Source organism: Coregonus lavaretus, assembly GCF_964263955.1.
Source record: "Coregonus lavaretus genome assembly, chromosome: 3".
Lineage (NCBI taxonomy): Eukaryota > Metazoa > Chordata > Actinopteri > Salmoniformes > Salmonidae > Coregonus > Coregonus lavaretus.
Window position 1 is genome coordinate 61,714,952 of NC_139990.1, and position 23,255 is coordinate 61,738,206.

Here is a 23,255-nt window from a genome sequence, read left to right on the forward strand (position 1 = left end):
GGTGTGTGTGAGAAAGACAGTTAAGAGAAGGGAGAGATCAGAGAGAGACTGAGGGAGAGAGAGTGTGTGTCGACAGTGATCAGACACCATCCGGACCAGGCATGTCATAATAGTTTTTCCTTCGGATGCTTTATGGGTTGTGCTGTTTATTTTACTGCATCCTTTTCCTGGATTCTTTTTAGAGGATAAATCTCTTGGGTTTTGCTAGCAGGCCCAGTACAAGTTACTTACACTAAACAGACATACACCACTCAACAGATGTTACCTTTTAAAAGAGTAACTATCGAACATAGCCAATAGCCACTGTTTAGTTTCTCATACAGGATGATAGTAAAGAGGAATATAAACTGTTTTAGTTTGAATGCTAGTTGTGTCTAAGTACTTGGACCCCAAACTCAATTCCTATTTCATGGTTCTGGAAGCATATTCACTTTACTAACAGTTCTTTCCCTGGGGTAAATCTTTCTGACTGAGGGGAACGGTTACACATCCTGCAGCCCTGCAGCTGTGTTTAACATACAGCAGGTTTATTCAGGAAACACTGATAGTGAATAAAGTTTACATTACTGATCACAATATCATACTTTCTTACAAAAATGTATGTGAAATGTATGTCGAGATATTTTAGTTTCTATAAAAAAAGATTCCATTTGATAAACAATCCTGCCTTCTCTGCTTTTACTTTCCCCGTATATCTCTGCCATATTCTCTCTCACTCGTTCTTACTATTTTAAGATGACCATAGAGTGGTTCAAGGAGGGATATCGTTGCTTGGACTGGCAGAAGGACACGGGCCGGGCTATGTAGTACATCTTATTTTAGGGGTTATTGGGTGAAAGTGAGAAATGAGAAGAGATTGACCAGTCATTTCTGGTAGTATTTCACAAATAAGTCAGAGTAGCAGAGGACAGATTCAGTGTGTGTGAGATCAATAGGATATTTATGTTTTACCACGCTCCCCCCTTTCCTCCCTCCTACTCATCTCTCATTTTGCTGTACTAAAGCCGTGTTGGAAATATGACACACATTCTACTGTAGGTGAGTAAAGTAACAATATTAAAGCAAAAGGGCTTTTTTACACCATTATTTATTACCTGTGTTGGCGTTTATAAACATTGTTGACATTGGCAACCAACTTTTTCATTAAGGTCATTTGAAGCGGTCGGTATTGCAACTTCATGGCTAGCACAGAGCCTCAATCTGAAGCAGGACGGTGCAAAAGTACAAATGAGGGCCAGGCATTCCCAGGGGAGAGAGAGAACAAAACACGCCATGAGGCAAAAACACTGCTAGGACACTCAAGGAGAGAACACTGGGCCAAGAGCACTGAAAGTTATGGAGAAATGTCCTGCTATTGCTTCAAAACTATCCTCACCTTTTAATAGTATGGTTATAAAAGAATGGACTCGCAGAACCCAACTCTTGCAATACCGAGCCTGTTGCTTGTTGCTGGGGGTATTTCAAGTGTTTCGTGTGTGTTGATATCTTGTACTCCCCCATGGCTGAGCCCCTGAGCACAAGTCTTTCATCCCAAACTTCAAACGTAGTCTTATTAAACCCTTACATCACACAGTCCTCAAGGAAGCACAGTGCCCTGCTTTCCAGGGTCCCTTAGTTCATTAGGATAGGCAGTCCACTCTCATGGCAAGTCTTTAGTAATGAAGATCCAATGCCATGTTCTATAAATTATCAGCAAAAAGGTTGTTTAGACGGTGACGTATTACGTATTATTATACGTATTATTATACTGAACAAAAATAGAAATGCCACATGCAACAATTTCAACGATTTGACTGAGTTACAGTTCATATAAGGAAATCAGCCAATTGAAATAAATTAATTAGGTCCTAATCTATGGATTTCACATGACTGGGCAGGGGCACAGACATGGGTGGGCCTGGGAGGGCATAGGCCCACCCACTTGGGAGCCAGGCCCACCCACTGTGGAGCCAGGCCCAGCCAATCAGAATGAGTCTTTCCCCACAAAAGGGATTTATTACAGACAGAAATAGTCCTCAGTTTCATCAGCTTTCCGGGTGGCTGGTCTCAGACGAACCCGCAGGTGAAGAAGCCGGATGTGGGGGTCCTGGGCTGGCATGGTTACATGTGGTCTGCAGTTGTGAGGCCGGTTGGTCATACTGCCAAATTCTCTAAAACGACATTGGTAGAGAAATTAACATTCAATTATATGGCAACAGCTCTGGTGGACATGCCTGCAGTCAGCATGCCAATTGCACACTCCCTCAAAACTTGAGACATCTTTGGCATTGTGTTGTGTGACAAAACTGCATATTTTAGAGTGGCCTTTTATTGTCCCCAGCACAAAGTGCACCTGTGTAATGATCATGCAGTTTAATCAGCTTCTTGATATGCCACACCAGTCAGGTGGATGGATTATCTTGGCAAAGGAGAAATGCTCACTAACAGGGATGTAAACATATTTGTGCACAAAATTGGAGAGAAATAAGCTTTTTGTGCATATGGAAAACTTCTGGGATCTTTTATTTCACCTCATGAAACATGGAACCAACACATTACATGTTGCATTGATATTTTTGTTCAGTATACATTGGGTTAAGTAACGTTACTTTTAATGCTTTCATTTACAAGCGCAGAGGCGATGTTTTCAGTCCAGTGAAGATGTGAGCGATTAAAACACACATATTAAGGGCTCTCATGTTACTTTATGGCTCAATATTAGAGCAGCACTCTCGGTTTAACTAAAGTGTGGTGGAGGAAAAAGGCATGCGAGTGCCACTTGGAGCTTGAGTGAGCACTCAGCATACAGTTTCAGCTTTCTGTGTCAGTGGGTGGAATATGTAATCCATGTATGATCATGTCAGGGGAATCTCTAAAAGAGAAGTGGGCTGGATAGACTGCCAGTTGATATTTAAAATGAGAGGAGATTAACACTTTATTTGATAGAGCGCTTTGGATTAGGTTGCCTTTTGATATTGATATACTGTGCATTCGGAAAGTATGCAGACCCCTTCACTTTTTCCACATGCTGTTACGTTACAGCCTTATTCTAAAATTGATTAAAGAAAAAAATGTCCTCATCAATCTACACACAATACCCCATAATGACAAAGGCGAAAACATGTTTTTATACATTTTTGCAAATTTATAAAAAATAAAAAAACTGAAATACCTTATTTACATAAGTCTTCAGACCCTTTGCTATTAGACTCGAAATTGAGCTCAGGTGCATCCTGTTTCCATTGATCATCCTTGAGATGTTTCTACAAATTGATTGGACATAATTTGGAAAGGCACACACCTGTCTATATAAAGTCCCACAGTTGACAGTGCATGTCAGAGCAAAAACCAAGCCATGAGGTTGAAGGAATTGTCCGTAGAGCTCCGAGACAGGATTGTGTCGAGGCACAGATCTGGGGAAGGGTACCAAAAATGTCTGCAGCATTGAAGATCCCCAAGAACACAGTGGCCTCCATCATCCTTAAATGGAAGAAGTTTGGAACCACCAAGACTCTTCCTAGAGCTGGCCGCCTGGCCAAACTGAGCAATCGGGGGAGAAGGGCCTTGGTCAGGGAGGTGACCAAGAACCCGATGGTCACTCTGACAGAGCTCCAGAGTTCCTCTGTGGATATGGGAGAACCTTCCAGAAGGACAACCATCTCTGCAGCACTTCACTAATTAGGCCTTTATGGTAGAGTGGCCAGACGGAAGCCACTCTTCAGTAAAAGGCACATGACAGCCTGCTTGGAGTTTGCCAAAAGGCACCTAAAGGACTCTCAGACCATGAGAAACAAGATTATCTGGTCTGATGAAACCAAGATTGAACTGTTTGGCCTGAATGTCAAGCGTCACATCTGGAGGAAACCTGGCACCATCCCTACGGTGAAGCATGGTGGTGGCAGCATCATGCTGTGGGGATGTTTTTCAGTGGCAGGGACTGGGAGACTAATCAGAATCGAGGGAAAGATGAACGGAGCAAAGGACAGAGAGATCCTTGATGAAAACCTGCTCCAGAGCGCTCAGGACCTCAGACTGGGGCGAAGGTTCACCTTCCAACAGGCCAACGACCCTAAGCACACAGCCAAGACAACCTAGGAGTGGCTTCGGGACAAGTCTCTGAATGTCCTTGAGTGGCCCAGCCAGAGCCCGGACTTGAACCCAATCCAACATCGCTGGAGAGACCTGAAAATAGCTGTGCAGCGACGATCCCCATCCAACCTGACAGAGCTTGAGAGGATCTGCAGAGAAGAATGGGAGAAACTCCCCAAATACAGGTGTGCCAAGCTTGTAGCTTCATACCCAAAAAGACTTGAGGCTGTAATCGCTGCCAAAGGTGCTTCAACAAAGTACTGAGTAAAGGGTCTGAATACTTATGTAAATGTGATATTTCCATTTTTTATTATTTATAAATTTGCTAACATTTATAAAAAACCTTTTTTTGCTTTGCCATTATGGGGTATTGTGTGTAGATTGATGAGGGAAAACAATTTAATCAATTGTAGAATAAGGCCATAAAGTAACAAAATGTGGAAAAAGTATTGCCGAATGCACTGTATGTTTTAATTGGAACAGCTTTTTTAGTGTGAATGAAGTGAGGATGATGAGTAAATGTTTCTGTCTTTCACTTTTCCTCTTGTAAATTAACTCTTAATCATACTCACAGTTTGACACCTTCATCATTCATTAACTATGAGTGAAAATCCTTTCAATCAAGTCATGGTGAACCAGTCAGAGTTAGGTTTATTCCTTGTGGAATCCTTGCCTTTGATCACCTGATGTCTGAATGAGTGTCACCAGGCATCATCTCCACACTCCAACAGCATCATAATACAAAACAAATTGTCCTTTTAGAGTGTGTCTCTGATTAATCCTCACAATGTATGCACTGACACATCCAACCTGTACATGTCTAGAATTAGCTTACCCTCTTCAAATCCTAACCATATAGGAGGGTAAATGCTAAACTGACCTTTACTGTCTAGCTAGGGGCAACTTCTTCTTCCCTCTCCATGTTTGTTTGTCCTTCCCTATTTTCCAGTTGTTCAGTGACTTTCAAATGTTTTATGTCTGAATATAGCGACAGACATAAGACTACATTCAAAATGCCAGCCTGAGATAAACCAGCTTCCAACCTAAGTGATACTAATTAGTTATTGTGTGAAACACTTTGTTCAAAGGGACAACTGGATTTTAAATATCATCCAAAATATTTCGCTGTGAGCCTCTAGGGCCCACACATTTTGGGAAAGGATTTGCACACTTGGCAAAGCAGTCCTAAGCTAAAAAGACAAGAGAGAGAGTAAAGCAGAATGACTTTACTAGAGTCTGAAGGAATGACTCACTTCCTGATTTTAATCCAACATCATAGGCATTGCCGAATCAGTCTCGTACTGAAACTAAAGGTTCATATTTATCCAGTGCCAGAGTTAGCTCAAGGGCTAAATATAGGCTTAAATGGCTTAAATATCTTTCCATGCTTAAGGGATGTTGCAAGGATATTGAATGCCAAATAGCTAGCTTAAATGCTAAATATATATTTCATATGACACCAAAAAGATTTCTAGGGGCTGCTTTTGTTAATTTTTTACGCCTATGGATCTAACTGGTTTTCTGTTCAAATTTCATCATTGACAGGTAAGGACTAGCCTTTTACGACCATCCATATTTACATTTAGGTCATTTAGCAGACGCTCTTATCCAGGGCGACTTACAGTTAGTGAATGCATACATGTTTTTCGTTTTTATTCATACTGGCCCCCGGTCGGAAACGAACCCACATCCCTGCCGGCCAAACCCTCCCCTACATTGGACGACGCTGGACCAATTGTGCGCCGCCCATGGGTCTCCCGGTCACGGCCGGCTGCGACAGAGCCTGGACTCGAACCAGGATCTCTAGTGGCACAGCTAGCACTGCGATGCAGTGCCTTAGACCACTGCGCCATATCTTGCAAGCTTACATTCTGTTTATGCTCTCAAATCAGGATGGTTGTGCGAGGCTAGTTAATGATAAACAGATACACAGACGTCACTCCCCTCTTCATTCTGAGTGGAGACAGTGAGAAATGGAGAGAAAGAAAGAGAGAGAGAAGTGTCTGCAGGTTTTTGGGTTATCCTTTCTATTAAGACCTAGACAACCAAGTGAGGGGAGTTCCTTACTAATTAGTGCCCTTAATTCATCAATCAAGTACAAGGGTGGAGGAAAAACCCTCAGACACTCTGCCCTCCGTGGAATGAGTCTGACATGTGCCATACAGTAAGGCTCAGACAGGGCTGCATAACAAACAAATGGCTGATGTGCCATTGGTTTGGCACCTGTCTGTGTCTAGAACGATGTCAGAATACAACAATTATACCAATCAAATATTAATAGATTTCCTATGAAGCCTTTTCTCTCCCAGCTACTTTGAGGTGGCATTTGGTAGACCAGCCCCTTTGTTTTGCTGGGGCACTTCTCCAGGTGAGACATGGTAATGAGGTTAAGGAACCCTGTCTGTTGTCAGTACGTTAGCCCGTTTTGTTGCTGCTTGTTACAGTAACACATGCAGGTGTGTTCTAAGGTTTGCCTTCCATATGCCATGCTGGTATCTAATCAGGGGAGAGGAGAGATGGGTGGCACCTCACAAAGGCTGCTGATTAGGTGTGGGTATTTCTGTCCTGAAAGCACCTTCCAAATAAGGGTTAAGGTAAAATAAAGTGTAACCTATGATTATCTTAAAAGAGATTGGATGCCATTCAAATGACTTCAGCCCCACTCTTCTCTCTCTGATTTTATTTGGTAATTGTAGGGAAGAATGTAGGACACAGAGCTTGTCCTGTATAAAATTATCTAGGATTCAATGTTTGTGACATTGAAAGCAATAGCAGCAGCAGCAAGGTTTCCAGTATCTGGCATAGAGGGAGAGTGGCACTGGCACACTTGTGCAAAAAACTACTAGATTCAGGCCCTTTGTTTTCTCTTTATACACATCTTTTAAAATGTTAAGGCTGTACGAAGGTTTGAAATTAAACTTTTCTACATGATTCTCTATTTACAATGAAAACCCTCATTTATTTATACCTTATACAAGCCACAATAGGCTTCTGATTGTTGCCAGCAAAATCCTCACAATGCTCTGACAAATTATTTATAGTATTGTTTGTGGTTGAAATTGGTGGAAATCTCAACTTCATAGCCTGTCACACTAGCTGTGAACTCCCATATGTGTAGATGGAAGTCCATTTGTTTACATAATTTTATTATTTGAGGTTATTTATTTATTTCCAAGCCAATAAAGTAATTTGATTTTTCCACATCCTAGTTGTATACTGCCATCTGGTGTCTGTTCCTCAGTAGCACACTTTGTGTACTGAAAATTAAAAGTGGCTATCATTATAGTTTTATCCACATGGGGTCATTAACGGATTCAAACCAACAGAATGAAAACAAGGTCGATTTCTGTTTCACCATGATGATAGTCTAGGGCTATGCCTACTTCTCAACATGTGCTCACAAAACAGGTTTATATGAAGGAGGTGCCATTTTTGTAGAATAAACACAAGTAGGTGTGGACATGGATCTGATTTTGGGTCACACCAGTCTAGAAAGAGGTAATGTTGCAACATTTCCCGAATGTAGCCTACTGTAGAACAAACTCTATTGTGTCATTCAGAAAATAATAAGGACTTGGGTCAACAGTGGTGGTTCTCTTCTTCATTTTGTGTTTTGGCATCTTTTGATCCCTAGACCTCTATGGAGATTCACTCAGGTATACTTTGACTTAACGGTGTGATTTGTGGATAATCAGTTATGAGAATGTTCCCCAGTCATGTACGACAGTAAGATACAACCAAAACATGATACCAACTATTCTCTATTTGTACGAACATCTGTTATTGTGACCATAAATGATAATGAAGTGTAGCTGAACATCCAGTATAAAATGCATGGGGGTGGAGACGCTTAAACAATTTATTGGCCCTCACACTGGGTAAGGGGAAGAGCAAAACATGTTTTCCACAAACTATTGTCAACCAGTGTAGTGTAGGCCACTGGGGGCAAACCCCATAACATAACACTGTAGAAAATGGACATGTGTCCTTTCCAACTGCGAACACACACACAGGCAAGGCCCAACATTGAACAGGGAGGTGAAATGTTTTTGAGCATAAATTGATGGAATAAATAAAGCAGTACATTTAAATGGGGAAAGTGTAATCAGCTATGAAACTACACTGAACAAAAATATAAACACAACATGTAAAGTGTTGGTCCCATGTTTTATGAGCTGAAATAAAAGGTCCCAGAAATGTTCCATAGTCACATAAAGCTTATTTCTCAAATGTTGAGCACAAATTTGTTTATATCCCTGTTAGTGAGCATTTCTCCTTTGCCAAGATAATCCATCCACCTGACAGGTGTGGCATATCAAGAAGCTGATTCAACAGCATGATCATTACACAGGTGCACCTTGTGCTGGGGACGATAAAAGGCCACTAAAATATGCAGTTTTGTCACACAACACAATGCCACAGATGTCTCAAGTTTTGAGGGAGTGTGCAATTGGCATGCTGACTGCAGGAATGTCCACCAGAGCTATTGCCTGATACTTTTATGTTAATGTCTCTACTATAAGCCACCTCCAACAATGTTTAGAGAATTTGGCAGTACAACTGACCAGCCTCACAACTGCAGACCATGTGTAACCATGCCAGCCCAGGACCTTCACATCCAGCTTCTTCACCTGCAGGATTGTCTGAGACCAGCCACCCTGACAGCTGATGAAGCTGTGGGTTTGCACAACCGAAGAATTTCTGCAAACTGTCAGAAACCATCTCAGGGAAGCTCATCTGTGTGCTCTTTGTCCTCACCAGGGTCTTCACCTGACTGCAGTTTTGCGTCATAAACCGACTTCAGTGGGCAAATGCTCAACTTCGATGGTCACTGGCACACTAGAGAAGTGTGCTCTTCACGGATGAATCCTGGTTTAAACTATATGGGGAAGATGGCAAATAGCGTATATGGCGTCGTGTAGGCGATCGGGATAAACTACCAACAACAAACACAATTGTATTTTATCGATGGCAATTTGCATGCACAGAGATACCGTGACGAGATCCAGAGGCCCATTGTCATGCCATTCATCCGCTGCCATCACCTCATGTTTCAGCATGATAATGCATGGTTCCATGTCGCAAGGATCTGTACACCATTCCTGGAAGCTGAAAATGTCCCAGTTCTTCCATGGCCTACATACTCACCAGACATGTCATCCATTGAGAATTTGGGATGCTCTGGATTGACGTGTACGACAGCGTGTTCCAGTTCCCGCCACAATCAACAGCCTGATCAACTCTATGCGAAGGAGATCTGTCGCGCTCCATGAGTCAAATGGTGGTCACCAGATACTGACTGGTTTTCTGAGCCACTCCCCTAATTCTTTCAAGGTATCTATGACCAACAAATGCATATCAGTATTCCCACTCATGTGAAATGCATAGATTGGGGCCTAATGAATTTGTCAATTTACTGATTACCTTTATGAACTAACTCTGTAAAACCTTTGACATTTTTGCATGTTTATATTTTTGTTCAGTACATAGGGCAGCGTTTTGTATAGTAGTATGTCGACAGAATTCCCAAATGCTGTAGCTACTAGCTATATTCTATTGAAACCTTTATCTGATGAGGAAAATAAGCATGCATACATACACCAAATTGAAAAAACACCGTGTTTATTTTAAGACACCAAAAGGCCTGAATACTCAGGAACATTATAAAATACTTCGTTGCGAAGTGGTCATGGTAAATTACTTGACACAGACAATGGGAAAATGATCAACAGAAATCCGCATTGGAATTCAAAGGTGAAGCACAACAGTGTCCCATCATTATTATGAAAAATACACCGCCCCCAGACAGTTCGAAGAGACATGTAGTCGGAACCATTTGACATGTCGCCTGCCTCCGTCTCTTACAGGGCTTGGTAGCTGGTTGTTGATCGCGTTACTTCTGTGTAGAGGAAATACAAAGCTGCCGTCGACGCCGTCACACGTTTGGAATTCATCCTGGCATGTGTGGCGCTAGCCTAGTATGCTAACTAGTAACATAAGACCTTTGCTTGGATCGGGTCGTTTCAAATCTAACGGACCAAAACAAAACAGGCAATGCTGGCGGCCTGAGATTAGATTTGTAAACAAGGTCAACATAAAGCGCTCACTAGGTTGACATAGTATTCACTTGGTTGACATCACTAGCTACTAACTAAAGCCAACGAATAGTGAAAAGGAGAGTCCCCACCCATGAACAAAAATCAAATGAACCATCAAAAGATGAAGTGAGGTTCAAATAAACATGGCTAACGTTAACTAGTTAGTTAACTCATTGGCTAAATGAAAAAAAGCCTAAATTAACGGTCACAAATTAGACATTCTAACGTCACCGCCATGACATTTAATCGTTCTCAACATTTATAGTCTAACGTTATAGCTAGCTAGCCATGTCAGCAAAATAGTATTTTCGTTTTGTCCGTAACATCTCGATAACGAATACACATCGTCCGCATCATCAGCATAGCAGATTGTCCGAAAGATCCCCACACTCAGTCGTAGAGAACTGCAGCCGCCTGACTGCTTCTTTGATTAGATTCCCAGACAATATTAATTCCTGAAGTAACTGATGTGGGTCGTCGTTCTCTACAGCTGCGTTGATCCTCTTTCGGTTCCAAGGTTTGAAATTATCCCACTCCTGGTTACTTGAGCCAGGGAAGCTGTATGGACTAGCTCTGTTACTACGTTGCCCCCGGTTTCGAATCCGTATGCAGCACCCGGTACGTTTTTGCAGGGCCACGCCATTGTTGTTGTTAGCTTGTTTGATGTTGCTACTGTTGCAGTTGCTGGTGAGACCGTGGAGACATGACATCGTCTTTTGATTAGCACTATTGTTGTGAAGCTGCAACGCCTCGCCGATTTTCGTGACCAAAGCGTCCACTTCTTTCGAATCGACGGTAACAGACTGCTCCAAGAGGATGTAGTTCTCCTTTCGACAAGGCATTTTGTTGTATTTTGTGTGTTTATTGGCTATATTTTCGAAATTAATGGGAGCGTAGATCGGTTCCTTCCTCTCACCACGTTGATCGGCAGAAAAGCAAGTAAGCATGTAACCCCCTCGATATTTTGTAAACAATGGATGACGTATGATCCGGAATGTACCATTTCCAATGTGGGTGCGGTCATCATTCAAATGATTTCCAATAGTGGGATTCTTCATTTATATTATTTTCCGTACAAAGTATTCATTAATTAATCTTATTATAGAATTCCTTATTATGTATGACATATTTTCAAAACACAACTCTGACTATTCATATCTTATTTAAAGACCGACCTGCACGATTCCCCCGATTTTATTCCGTCTTGGCACATCCAGGCCAACTGGACATAATACATAACCTGTAACTGTCTAGCTATGTTATGTGGGTCAAATAAACTATGTTTTTCCAATAACACAAATTGTCATAAACCTCTGACTTATTTCTTGGTGCAAATTGCTATATTCCACAACCCATGAAATCAAAAACCTTTGACTCAGAAGTATTTTATCATAATTAGCAATCATTCAATTGTTTTCATGCAATATTATTTTCAATATCATCCCTCCACTCTAAAATGCTGCATATTTCAAATGTTTGACAAAGATTTGCTGGATTGTTGAAATAACCATAATTGATTAATGTTCGGATTACATACATTACAATTATTACATTATGTAATAAACAATTATACATGTTTTATTCATTATATGTGCAGATGTACCTGTCAATGCATCAGAATGCACGATCTATTATGCGCAAAACGTGCTGTGATGATTTACGTCAGTTGTTAGAACATGGAGTACATTTCGGATTTCTCCGAATCGTGCTGAACTCGAACGCTCCAGTCAAAGAGCGCCCTCATGACCATATAAGGGGCGACTATCGTGTTCACGTGGTGCGTGTCTGTACTACAGCCTGTCCCTAGCCCTGGTGCTGCTTTCCATTTTCAGGTCATTCGGGTACGTGGTAGGTTTCCCTAACACTTCGCAAGGCATAAAATAAAGTCATTATGGGGAATGGATTTAGTTTATACGTGAAATATGTTTACTAGGTTCAGAGTACAATACAATATATCGATTTCCTCATTCTCTTCCGCTATGACTGAGACATGCAGTAAACAACTGGCTGGTCAACATCAATTCCTGTTTGTCTGTGGTCTGTACTAGCAACTGGTTGTGTTGCAGGAATGTTCCCATTTTACTAGTATGACTGTCCTCGTCGGAGAGGGGGAGGGGAACTGGTGAAACAGTGTATTGAGTGTACCGTGTCTATTCATTTGACTTTGATAGGACTTGGAGCTCTGCCAAAGCAGGGGGTTATTGGGTTTCTTCCTTCCACTGAGTATGTGCTGACACCATATGAGGGTCTTCCGAGTATTGCACCCACTGAAAAACAATAATAGAATTATTACATTGTTCAACATAAATAAGCCCTGAGCTAACAGTCAAGTTACTCATCAGAGTTTGACAATGAGATCCTGTCCTATGGGACATACAGTTTAGAGATTACATGAAAGACAGACAGACAGACAGAGTTCTTTGTAATGTGTCTCATTTGGGCTGAAACTCAACAAAAGTATGTAGTTGGCTTCACTCAATATTTGGTACAGTTGAACTTGATGGCCGCGACCCATGGGGCGGCGCACAATTGGCCCAGCGTCGTCCGGGGTAGGGGAGGGAATGGCCGGCAGGGATGTAGCTCAGTTGGTAGAGCATGGCGTTTGCAACGCCAGGGTTGTGGGTTCGTTTCCCAAGGGGGGCCAGTATGAAAAAATAAACAAATAAATGTATGCACTCACTAACTGTAAGTCGCTCTGGATAAGAGCGTCTGCTAAATGACTAAAATGCAATGTAAATGTGATGCGCCCAGAGATCTTGTATTAGAATACTTGACCTTTATCATATATATCTTTGATTCAGTAAAAGAGAAGAGAGCATCCTCTACTTTTACTAATATATCATTTTCCCAAGAAATAATTTGGCCCTCTGGTGTGTTTGCCATGAACTGAACTTCATCTATGACTTCATCTAAAGTGCAATTCGCTATCCAGTTCCCTATCACATGGTAATGTTTGCATCGTGAACATGATGCAGTGAATGACATTGGCTGTAGGACTCACTTGGCAGAGCTGCAGTGCATGCTGTTACTTGAGAGAAAGCAACACTTGGCAACTGCCAATCATAAAGCTCTCTCACCATATGAGATTGATCAACAAAGATTACATGCTGTCAGCCCATCATCTTTTCAGGAGCATAGTGACCTTACTTCACCTGATGTTCCTGTAATTTACAGGCTTTCAATCTGTCAAGAGTTACATCAGTGTCAAGTCACATAACAGTCTCATAATACTGAGGGGTTGTGGAAGTAGATTCCTGGCTGTGGAATTCAGTGCTGCACAATTTCTGTCCACAGTTGTAGTCCAGGTACCTTTTATTTACCACACCCTTTTGTCTGATTAGAAATAATGGCACACCCTTAATATTGAAGGCCATTAAAAATGTATCATAATACACGTCCAAGTTCTGAAGTACCATTCATGTTTTATCTCAAACGGCTGTCAGTGGGTATTCTAACTCTAATGGGAGGAGGGAGTGTGTCAGAGTCAATTTCACATTCATTTGTCAGTGCTGTGAGTACCATCACCTCAACCTGAACTCCCACCAAAGTCCCACTTTTGCCTATAAACAGAGTAGCTTGTTTTCCACCCTTAATTTAGGTCCTTAAATGTCATATCTAATTTGGTTAGGGAGAATGCATGCGCTGTGTCAGTCATTAAGGGATCCTGCTCAGAGGCGGTGGATAGTTTGCTCGGTGTGCTGTTGCTCCACGGTGCAACCATCGACTGGGACCCCCTCAGTTCTAGGAACCTTCTCCATGGAGAAAGACAGAGTGTTGGACAAAATCTGAGACCCTGTGTGCTAACATAACATCATCAGTTGATGACTCAGTAATGTATATAGATGTGTGGCAGTCATTGGGATGGATGATGCTTGTACTAGATATGTGGTGATTGAAATGAGATGTGATTGAAGGAAGGGATTAAGAATGAGTCACTACTTAATTACAAAGTATTGTAATTAACAATATTTTAAAATGCTTTAAACAGTTTCTTACCCCGAAAGATGTCCACAGAATGATGGGGGGAAGCTATCTGGATCTTAAATGGCTGACCCTGAAATAGCATGCTAATAGTAGTAGCTAATTCCAGGTCCATGTACTCTTAGTAATTTAGACTAAAGCTATTGCAGGCACGGAACTACAGCCAACTTTCAATGTCAGAAAACTATTTAAGAACATTGACATTTAAGTGACCATATGGGCCTACCTTTAAAAGGATAGTTCAACCAAATGACAAATGTAGGCTATATAATATTATGGGTAATTAGCACAATATTGTGTTGCCATAAAACAGAAATTCTTACAGAGCTCCTGCTTCTTCCATTACTTTGTATTAAACAATTATAATGCTATACCGTGGGTATGAAATCTAAAACATATGTTTTGGTTGTATGTCAGACCTTGCTCTACTGCTATTGGTGCAAAGATCTGTATTAAAGTAAACAGAGAGCATTGTTGGACCTTATCATTGCTTCCCATTGCATAACATTCGATACACAGCGCCACCAAATGACCCCATACGGGTTTGTACTGTACATCCTGTACCACTGAGTGTTGTGTAACCCGTCTGCCTTTTGATTTCTACCTCTCAAAGTCATGTAAGTTGAAAGTACAGTAAGAGACGTTTGGGAGGTGCCTGCCTCTGAAATGCTGTCCTCTGCAATGGGGACAATAATGAGCATGGACAGGTTTATTTTGAAATACTACAAAGGAGCAAGAGGTCAACACAAGCACTATAACACTACTACTATTACTACTACTACTACTACTACTACTACTACTACTACTATTACTACTAATACTACTACTGCTGCTACTACTACTAATGTTAGTAATAATAACACAAGTAAAACTCAAGTATAAAACAAGGTTCATACATGCCACTCAAGCATTCTATAAACAGAGAAAGCTGAGAATTGTAGATTAGAACATTAATTAGATTAGAACATACCAGAACATGCTGTATTTATAGAACCAATATAAAATATATAGACTAAACATACAAATGAAGGACTCGAGAGTCATATTCCAGAACATGTGGGCTGCGGTAAAATAATCTACTTCAAAGTGTGAGATAAGGTTTAGGAAGGATTTGAGAAGTGTTATTGTATGAAGGTTAAGAGCCACCATTTCCACATAAACCACTGCTTCATTTATAATACTATATCAATGCCTCTTTTTCTTTCATTGTTGTCAAAGCACAAGTCATACTACTGCCAAGTAACCTAGGCGATAATCCTTGTGCTTCACAGTAAACTTGTAAACATAGGGAGAGTGTGTGAGAGTTCCTGTGAGCGTAGATTCGTAGTCCTATCCTCTTTGTAGTGGGCTAGCTGAGATTAGCTAGACATTTTCCCACTTCCTGCTAATGCTAGTGAGGCGTTTCCTTGGTGCACAACCAAACACAATGAACAAAGTGCTAAAGGCATGAAAGAGCCTTTACCAAAGCTTCCTTTCGTGACCCCTTCACTTAATTCTGCGTATGTATTTTATTTGACAGGAATTGCACATAGAGGTATTCCATAGAATTTATATGCATATGGATTATCCATTTGACAGTAGAGAATTGAAAACTTAAACTGATTCTAACAACTCTTCCTCAAAAGCTTATCTAAAAAATGGCCCAATCTGCTCCTCCCAACTCCCAAGGACAACAGACCTGCTTGGACAACAGGGGCTGTGCTCTAATACTGTGACTAAATTAATCTATTTCTCTCCTTTCCTTTTGTCCTATTGATTGATGGATTAGTTGGATATTTTTCCATTATTGTTTTCACATATTGCCTCCTGCTGCTTTGGAGAAGTGGTCATCATGAAGGAAAGCAGATAAGGAAACAATGCTCTTTAGGCCAATTTAGACACAGCCAGGGGTTTGGAAAACTTTGAGCACAGTGAACAAGAAGACATCTTGTTAGAACAAGCCTTTTCAAGGATGTAACTATGCCTATTCAAGGATGTAACTATGCCTACTCTGGCCAACATGGGGGATATGGAGACAGTTAACCAACCACATGGGTTTGCTATTTAAATGCCTGCATGGCGTTTACTGTTTTTATTGACCTCCCAATGCTTCACACTGAGCAAACATAATCCCTATGTATTTGTGTTAATTTTGTTTTTATGCAGGGTATTTGTGTTTGTGTGTTTAATCAGGCTCTCAGATCAGTGGATCAGGGTCACAGGAGGGGGTTTCTAGTTGCTATGAAACAGCAACACATTAGGAGATTAATTTAGTATCAATTCCAGGGCTGTTTGTGAGAGCGGCTGTTTGTGTCTGTGTGTGTCATAGGGTAAATCCATTTGAATTCAATTTGTTTTTGACAGCACCCCTTTTAATTTGAACGAAACCTTCCATACATATTTGCCCAAAACATTCAAGAGATAAAAGTGCTCGAAGTTGACCCCTTTTACATACCTCATCATACCATGAGACATCCATGTCTTAATCATTGGAAAAGATAAACGGTTGAGATTGATATCATTTAAAAGCTCACAAACAGGGTTGTCAAACTATTTAATAATTTCTTGAAAAAAATAATCTGAGGGTTTTGTGTTGTGCCCGCCATTGGTTGAGACACAGCATGCTCTTGGAATAGATGGTGTGTATCATGTTTTGGCTGATAAATGTACTAAAATGGGAATAAAATAGAAACTTTCAAATGGTTGGAGGTCCACATATCAGATAATGTTGACTTGAATGGAAATATCTGTTGTTTTAAAGTATACTGTCAATCCTCCATAGGAACCTATTGAAATCATAGAAATAGATAGTAGAATAGACTTGACCATTTAAGTCAGGGGTGTCCAACTCATTTTGCCCCTGGGCCGCATTCGGTCTTCAAAGAGGTCCAGAGGGCTGCACTGAAAATGTGTTATTTCCTCACAGTCAAAATTTGATAAAAATAGTCCTCTATCCATGTTATGATTATTTTTCTATGCTTCCTGACTGTCTAGCTTTCATTTCAGTGATTATTTGTAAGCTGAACAAGGTCAATAAACTGTATGAATGTAGGACCATTATCATTTCTACACAATTGCGATTTGGTTTTAGTCATTTTAAAGTATATTAAATTTGTCCCCCCGTATGTTTGATACCCCTGATTTAAGTTAACATTAGACAGTTGATGGACCGGCGGCCATCTTTGTGGTAGTAATTGGAAGTTACCATTTCATTTCAATTTCAGTGGTGTACCAGTTAAATTGCAGTGGTGCAGCGGGCACAACACAAAAACCTGTAAAATAGGGTCTAAGCTACAACATATGTGAACATGAAAATAATCAACGTTTTATGCGTTTTTAGATCATTTACGTTAAAGGCAAAAAAAATTCATTTTTTATCAAATACAACAAATTCAAGAAATTATAAAATAGTTTGACAACCCTGTTTGTAAACTTTTAAATTATATCAAACTCAACCGTTTATCTTTTCCAGATGAAGACATGGATGTCTTAGTGTATGGTGCTGGTGGGGTATGCAAAATGGGTCAACTTTGAGCACCTTCATCTCCTGAATGTTTTGGCATTCAGGTCCAAAAAGTAGCTTTTTGACCACTTCTTCCATGGGCAAGCATGTATGGAATGTTTTGTTTAAATCAAAACGGATGCTGTCAAAAAGTGATTGAATTCAAATGGATTTACGCAATAGTGTGTCTGTTTGTCTATGTGGGGCTGTAGGCCTACATGTGCATTCACCATGCAAATGCAAATATTGTGTTATATAGGATGGGGTCCATTCCTTTTACAGTTAACCAATTCAGGAAATTATTCCTCATAGAAATAATGGGCAGATTTTTTATTTCTGAATTGAATTTGATTTCACTTCATGAATTGATTGAATTCAAAATATAATTGGCTCCATCGCTGGTTGATATAGACCCATGGTGGATTTATTGCACCTTTTAGTCAGCATTCATCTTCCCCAGGCTAGCAAGGTGATCCACCACCCAGTCAAAACAAAGCCCAACAGGAGCCTGGGAAATGAGCTGGGGAGAGAGGGAGGGGGGACAAGGGAGTCAGGAATAATAGCAGGCCTGCCTAAAGGGAGGGTGTTTCTCCCTTACTCTCAGAAAACTTCACCCTGGCCAACTCCTGGGACTGTGATCTGATTTGATGTGTGTGTGTGTGATTACAGGAGTTTAGAAGGAGACGGCGACAGTATAAGGCTCCCTGTGTGTGTGTGTGTGTGTGTGTCTGTCTGTCTTTATGTCTGTCTGTCTGTCTGTCTGTGAGTGTGTGTGTAAATGACTAGAAATATCCATATTCTTTATGGAACATTATATATATTTTTGGGGATGAAATTAAATTAAAAATGAGTATAGAGGTTTCCATTTCAACTCAGTCGTTTTATTGTCTGATTAAAATTAATTTCAGATTAAATGTCTTAAATATCCCAATGATCAGAAATGCCAATCAATCAATTGACTTTACATTCACTAACCGAGTTGACTGAGTTGATATGGGACTGATGCCCATTCCTGCTATGGCCGTTGCTTTGTTTTTCACATTTGTTTTTGCCACACTTGTCACAGTCATTTACTATTTCTAAGAATCCCTCCCCCCTCCCCTCCCACCCTTTCCCAGGCTTTTCCGGGCCCCCGTGTTGTAGTGAAGGCCAGGTTTGTGTTGTTGGCCAGCGGGAACACGTGTTCCAGTGAATGCACCGATTGCCCTCTGATGCTGGCCCGCTGCCAACGCATGAGCCAATTGGCTATGTTTACTCTGCGGAGAGTCTCCGCCCTCCAATCCTGCTCCTGCTTTCTCTCTGTCCTGCTTATTCACTATATCATATTCCCTCACTGTCACACAGTTTCTCTCTCTCTCTGTCCTCATCCCAGTACAAAGGGCAGCAGCGACGGTAGCGGTGAGAGGAGAATGCTACGTTAGGAATGGCTGTTGTTATCGATGAGCTTTCTGTCTACACCTAGCATTGAAGTTGGATTGGGGCCACACTCAGTAAGATCCAATTATAATAGCCGGTAAGATCATGCTGACCATTGCCAGAGGTAGACATCGATGCACTGTGTGCGTGATGTGGTCTAGTGTGGAAAGTGAACTCATTAGTCATTAGACGTGTCCAAGAATTTAATGGGTCAGTGTTATGCAAAATAGGCTCATCATCGTCATCATCAACAGCAATATACATGAATACAGTATGTCAGTAGCTTTTCCCAAATAGTTTGTTCCTCAAATACAATGGTCCAAACCTCCATGTTGTCTCTGTATGAAAACACATAATGCAGACATGACACATCACCCAAACAAACAAATAGACCCAACAAGGAGAGAAGTGGCATTGAACGTCAGAGTAAATAGAGCCATCTGTTTTGAAATAGGGGACCCTGGTCTGAGGCTATTTCAGTCGGTTGACCGTCTGGCCTCTTTTTTTTCTAATTATAGCCATTGGTACACAGCTGGCTTGAGTTAGACATGTTCAACAATATGGCCATGGGGCTGGTGGGATGGGCCAAGAGTAACCCAGTTTTAGACCCACAAGGCTGTGAGTTATGACAGAGGTTGTTGTTACATAAATCTAACATGGCCACTATATTCTGCTGAACAGCACCTTTAGCACAGATTGTAAAGTGCCTGGTGAATGATGTCCACCATGTTGTCTGACTAAAGGTTATGGAACTGAGTCAAAACAGACTCTGAAGCAGAGCACAAACAGCAAAAGCTTTGTCGTGTAGGACGTGTTGGTAAGAGGGCAGACATTTTCTGTTTTTCTAGAAACTCTCCCTCCTACACCTCCCCCTCCTTTTTCTCTCTGCTTGTTGCCACATGGTGCTCTACTGGTCTCCTTCACAACGGTAGAACATTCAAGAGAAATACGTTTTTAATGGACAGAACTGTACACAGCCCCTATGCAGGGGCCCTATAATAAAGTGTTACACAACATTTTCATATCTAATCATCTGCTGTTCTATCCCCCATGACAGCAGAGTACTGAGTACATTACATTACATTTTCTCAGCATTCAGTTATGGGATGGAGTATATTTGCCTCTGGGCATAGCACATCCCACAACAGAGAAATGGTATGTATGTATATGGTGATGTGTATTGGTGACAGTGCTAACATATTAACTAACTAACTATAAACTAACTAACCAGAACCAAAACCAGCTGTATCCATGTGTATTAGAGGCCCCGAACTCTGCCTACGCTGTCTGTTGCACGGACACATGCACACACGCATAGAAAACCTTATCCTATCTAGGCTCTGGTGGTCAACACACCAGACAGCGTCCCCTTATCTCTCCCTCCCACTCTGTCCCTGTCCCTCTCCTCAACCAAAACACAACAGTATGAGGGAGAAGGATTTTGTCAACATTGGTACAAGATATGGTATGTCCCCTGTAGCTCAGTTGGTAGAGCATGGCGCTTGCAACGCCAGGGTTGTGGGTTTGTTTCCCACGGGGGGCCAGTATGAAAATGTATGCACTCACTTACTGTAAGTCGCTCTGGATAAGAGCGTCTGCTAAATGACTAAAATGTAAATGTAATATGCAAGAGCAAACTGAGTGAATACCTCTGTTTTTGAAACTGTTCTCATAAGATAACATTTTACCCCAACCCGAACCATATGATGGTTAAAATATATGTTATGTGACGTGTGGAACAGAAAACAAAAACATTTATATATTAAAGTAAACATGTTGACATGTTACACATGGTATCCTGAGTCTACCAATCTGACCCACCCCACCCTACAGTCAATAATATGTGTAATCTATCTCTGTAATCATAGACCCAGTCTATGGGTTGACAGGTTGTTTTGTTCGTATGATACTATGTTTACACACTGCCAAAAGGCACCACCAGTAATCAGATGAATATATCATGAGACCAGCAGTTATAAGAGGAAAGCTACAACACACAACCTCCTCCTCCCCCTCCCTCCTCTTCTCTGTCTCAATTGTTTTTTATAGCGATTGTCCGGAGGGTATCAGGTTCACTGCTGTACAAATCCATCTTGGTATGTGTTTACATGTAGATACACACACACAGATAAATCACTGAAGATTTGTAGGACACATTGACACGTTTCTTGGCTCCACCCTCTCACCATAAGGAAGTCTGCCCAAATGAGGCACTGTTTGCTTGTGATTGGCTAGCTTTCTTACCTGTGATTCAATTGGTGTAGATTTTAGTTGCTCTCCAACAATTGTGGGGTGCACTCATAGAGAGATAGAGGACTCATCATTATATCTGTGCCATTATAGCGTCTGTGACAGCATTGGCAGCGCAATTGAGGCTACAACCCAAAGGAGTCCCCACCCAGTTGACTACTTTAAAATGGTGGAAGCATGGTGGAAGCTCTCAATGGTGCTGCCCATGCTAGTGCTACCCATGCTAAAACAACCTTTTGGCCACTAGAGGCCTCTATCATTGTCTATGGGTGTTACATGTGCTGTGGTCATGCCACACCTTTAGGAGAACACCAACCCTTTTCTCAGAACTGCAAGTCACAGCTGTTTGTGTTTGTGAGTGTGTGTGTGTGTGTGTGTGTGTGTGCCCACGCACATGTGTCTATGTGTGTGAAGTGACATAAGATCACTTCAATTCAGCCCAGTTGTGTTGAAAACTGACCAGACTGGTAATATACTGCCAGGGTATCTCACACAAACAGACACACACAATCTCATTTTCTCTCGCATACCTTCTGCTTGCATAAGTCTTGCATCAGAAACTATTGGTGGATCTCAGTCAATTAAATCAAAACTGAAATGACATAATTTCCTGTATAACCCGTCATTCAGTCATAATGTACCTCAATGCAAATATAATGAGTCATCGCAACATCAATAGTTATGGTATCCTTTATGTCTCCCGAGTGGCGCAGTGGTCTGTGCCACTAGAGATCCTGGTTCGAATCCAGGCTCTGTCGTAGCCGGCCGCGACCGGGAGACCCATGGGGAGGCGCACAATTGGCCCAGCGTCGTCCAGGGTAAGGGAGGGAATGGCCGGCAGGGATGTAGCTCAGTTGGTAGAGCATGGCGTTTGCAACGCCAGGGTTGTGGGTTCGATTCCCACGGGGGGCCAGTATGAAAAATAATGTATGCACTCACTAACTGTAAATCGCTCTGGATAAGAGCGTTTGCTAAATGACGTAAATGTAAATGTATCATAGAACATCTACAGGAAATAAACATAACTGGCACCTGTTTTGAACCACAAGAGGGCAGTGTCTATTTATTGAATGGACTCCACACAGTTGTAGTAGTGCATGTCTATCTTGAGATATTGATTCACCTGATATTCTCATAAAATAAAACGTCTTCTCAATAATCCCATCTCTTTAATGTGTCAAAGTTTCCATGGATCTGATTAGAATTTTTATTGCAAACATGACAGTCCTTTGTGAATAATCGTCTTTCAACTGTGTGAACAGTTATTGACAACAGCACTGTTATCAGTTATAACAGACAGACAAACATATAAACAGACTGATAAACATATTGACCGGGTGATGTTGTGATGTACATATTCAGCCATTCAGCATGTTGTAGGAATGTTGGGTCATCAATACAGACTCTGGGAATGTCCAAGTGTAGGCCCCATTTCTACCACAGGAGGTTGGTGGCACCTTAATTGGGGAGGATGGGCTCATGGTAATGGCTGGAGCAGAATCAGTGGAATGGTATCAAATACATCAAACACATGGTTTCCATGTGTTTGATGCCATTCCATTTACTCCGTTGCAGCCATTATTATGAGCTGTCCTCCCCTCAGCAGCCCCCTGTGATCTTCACCCATGTTCTGTGTGATGTTTTTGCTACTGTGGTTTTCCTAGAATCACACCTATGACCCCAGGCAGGAGAGGGTTGGGTTAGGGTCATGACTTATTGTATAACACAGTACCAGTATGGGACACTGGTCCCGGATCCCTCCTCTTAGTGGGAGAGAGTATGGATAGAAGGTGTTATTCAGCACGCCATGGCTCTCTACCTCACTTGTGTGTGAGTGGCTGAATGTTAAAGACTCCAGCCACCTAAGCCGTAGACTGTTCTCTCTGCTTCCGCACAGCAAGCGGTACCGGTGCATCAAGTCTGACACCAATAAACTCCTGAACAGCTTCTATCCCCAAGCC

At 41.5% G+C, this 23,255-nt stretch overlaps 2 protein-coding genes across 2 annotated transcripts in view; one reads left to right on the top strand and one right to left on the bottom strand.

Annotated features, from left to right (window-relative positions):
* Nucleotides 1-23,255, top strand: part of LOC311126543 (NADH dehydrogenase (ubiquinone) complex I, assembly factor 6-like) — a 308,710-nt gene that overhangs the window by 115,365 nt on the left and 170,090 nt on the right. The window lies entirely within an intron of this gene.
* Nucleotides 9,674-11,103, bottom strand: LOC311127065 (GSK-3-binding protein-like). The gene has a single exon (XM_084158813.1). The coding sequence runs from the start codon at nt 11,006-11,008 to the stop codon at nt 10,523-10,525; it is 486 nt and encodes a 161-aa protein (XP_084014939.1). The 5' UTR covers nt 11,009-11,103; the 3' UTR covers nt 9,674-10,522.